General features: G+C 30.8%; 1 protein-coding gene across 1 annotated transcript in view; it reads left to right on the plus strand.

Annotated features, from left to right (window-relative positions):
- Positions 1 to 1,383, plus strand: part of LOC106872934 (poly [ADP-ribose] polymerase tankyrase) — a 155,738-nt gene that overhangs the window by 37,908 nt on the left and 116,447 nt on the right. Inside the window, exon 2 of the mRNA XM_052971557.1 lies at positions 1,171 to 1,216. Within this exon, the coding sequence (XP_052827517.1) occupies positions 1,193 to 1,216 (24 nt within the window). The 5' untranslated portion in view covers positions 1,171 to 1,192. The remainder of the gene's footprint in view (positions 1 to 1,170; positions 1,217 to 1,383) is intronic.

Consider the following 1,383-nt stretch of genomic DNA (forward strand, 5'->3'; position numbering starts at 1 on the left):
TAGGCCACTGGTTTTAAATTGATATTAATCAAATTAATAATCAATTTTTCACCCTTATTATTCAAATTATATTTATATATATATAATTCTTTTTTCACTTCTGTCTTGGACAAATTTTGAAATGTTTAAAACAATCTTCATTTTATTAAACATGGCAATTTGTTTGCTTCCTTTTCAATCTCCCCTGTTTCATGAAAGACTGATGCAAGACACAGTTAACCCCCTGCTGGATTTGTTAGACAAAGCCTCAAACGTTGCTTATGGTACACCCCCCCCCCTCTCCTGAAAAAAACTAATTGCTGAGGAGAGACAACTGTCACACTGTGACCATGTCTCTCTCCTGCAGCATTTGAACAGACTACTGTAAATAAAGCAACAATGTGTTCAGACTGTCACACTCACTGTATGTTTGAGTGTGCTGTTTGGTTGAAAGAAAAGAAAAAAAAACAGGAAAAAAAAAAGCATGGAATATCCAGATCAAACACAAGCATGAAACTTTGATTGATGATGCAGTGAGTGATTCATCAGCTTTATACAAATAAACTCTACTCGATATTTTTTTTTTTAAATCTCATTTGCATTTCAAAACACACACACACACACTTTTGCTCGGTAGATGTAATCACTTGTCTTTGACCATACTGGAGTACCACTTTCAAGGGTTTATATTCTCTAGTACTTATTTTTTTGATCTGGGAAGGATGAATAGCAAAGAACTCTTCTCCCTCCCTCCCTTTGTGTGTATGTGTGTATATATGAACTTTTTGAACCTATCTGAGACTAACCTTTGTAAGTCGACATTAGATTTATCAAAGAAATTTTGCTTTCTACATTTACTTATTTATTGTAGTTTTGTTCTTGTCTGATTGTTGGTATATGAATTCCTTAAGAAAAATACTTGTTTTGAATGCTATAATCTTTTTTTTCTTCCCATTACAAATCTTTTTATCCTTTCAGTGTTTTCAGGAATGTTAACGCTTTAATTAGCAGACATCTTTTTCTTCTCTGAACAAATATTTCTTTAGAAGCAGTATTTCTTTAAATTAACCACTACTATTAAATAACATTAAAAAAAAAAAAAAAAAAAAGTAATTGAGGAGGAGAGAGTTTTTCTCAGAGAATTAATTTGATTTGTTACTTTAAACAGTTTTTTTTCTTTTCTTTCTTCAGAAACACACCTACTTGATTTAAAATGGATATTACTCACGGAAACACGGTACGTAATTTAACATTCTTTATAATTTGTATAATAATTAGACTTATCTATGCCAAAACTGTTTACTCCATATTTCTATGCTTTTATCAAAGTGTCATAACTTCATGGTATTCAACTATATTTTTACTATGTCATTGTAGCCTTATGCTTCCTTTTTAATTTTGAAG

This window comes from Octopus bimaculoides, chromosome 11 (genome assembly GCF_001194135.2).
Source record: "Octopus bimaculoides isolate UCB-OBI-ISO-001 chromosome 11, ASM119413v2, whole genome shotgun sequence".
NCBI classification, from domain to species: Eukaryota; Metazoa; Mollusca; class Cephalopoda; order Octopoda; family Octopodidae; genus Octopus; species Octopus bimaculoides.